The 501-nt window shown below is 65.1% G+C and overlaps 1 protein-coding gene across 1 annotated transcript in view; it reads left to right on the plus strand.

Annotated features, from left to right (window-relative positions):
* Window positions 1-7: 7 nt before the first annotated feature.
* GRM7 (glutamate receptor, metabotropic 7) overlaps window positions 8-501 on the plus strand; it is a 289326-nt gene continuing 288832 nt past the window's right edge. The window contains 1 exon segment of the mRNA XM_009320090.1: window positions 8-493. Coding sequence (XP_009318365.1) covers window positions 8-493 — 486 coding nt within the window.

The raw sequence follows: 501 nt of genomic DNA on the forward strand, positions 1-501 counted from the left end.
CGGCACCATGGTCCGCCTGGGCAGGCTCCTGCGGCTCCTGACTCTGATGAAGTTGCCCTGCTGCCTGCTGGAGTTCCTGCTCTCGGAGGCGGCCCAGGGGCAGGAGATGTACGCGCCCCACTCCATCCGTCTGGAGGGGGACATCACCCTGGGCGGCCTCTTCCCCGTCCACGCCAAGGGGCCCCCGGGCGTGCCCTGCGGGGACATCAAGAAGGAGAACGGCATCCACAGGCTGGAGGCGATGCTTTACGCCCTGGACCAGATCAACAGCGACCCGGACCTGCTGCCCAATGTCACGCTGGGCGCACGCATCCTGGACACCTGCTCCCGAGACACCTACGCGCTGGAGCAGTCCCTCACCTTCGTCCAGGCTCTCATCCAGAAGGACACCTCCGACGTGAGGTGCACCAACGGGGAGCCGCCCGTGTTCGTCAAGCCGGAAAAAGTAGTTGGAGTGATCGGGGCGTCGGGAAGTTCGGTGTCCATTATGGTGGCCAACAT

This window comes from Pygoscelis adeliae, unplaced genomic scaffold (genome assembly GCF_000699105.1).
Source record: "Pygoscelis adeliae isolate BGI_AS28 unplaced genomic scaffold, ASM69910v1 Scaffold302, whole genome shotgun sequence".
NCBI classification, from domain to species: Eukaryota; Metazoa; Chordata; class Aves; order Sphenisciformes; family Spheniscidae; genus Pygoscelis; species Pygoscelis adeliae.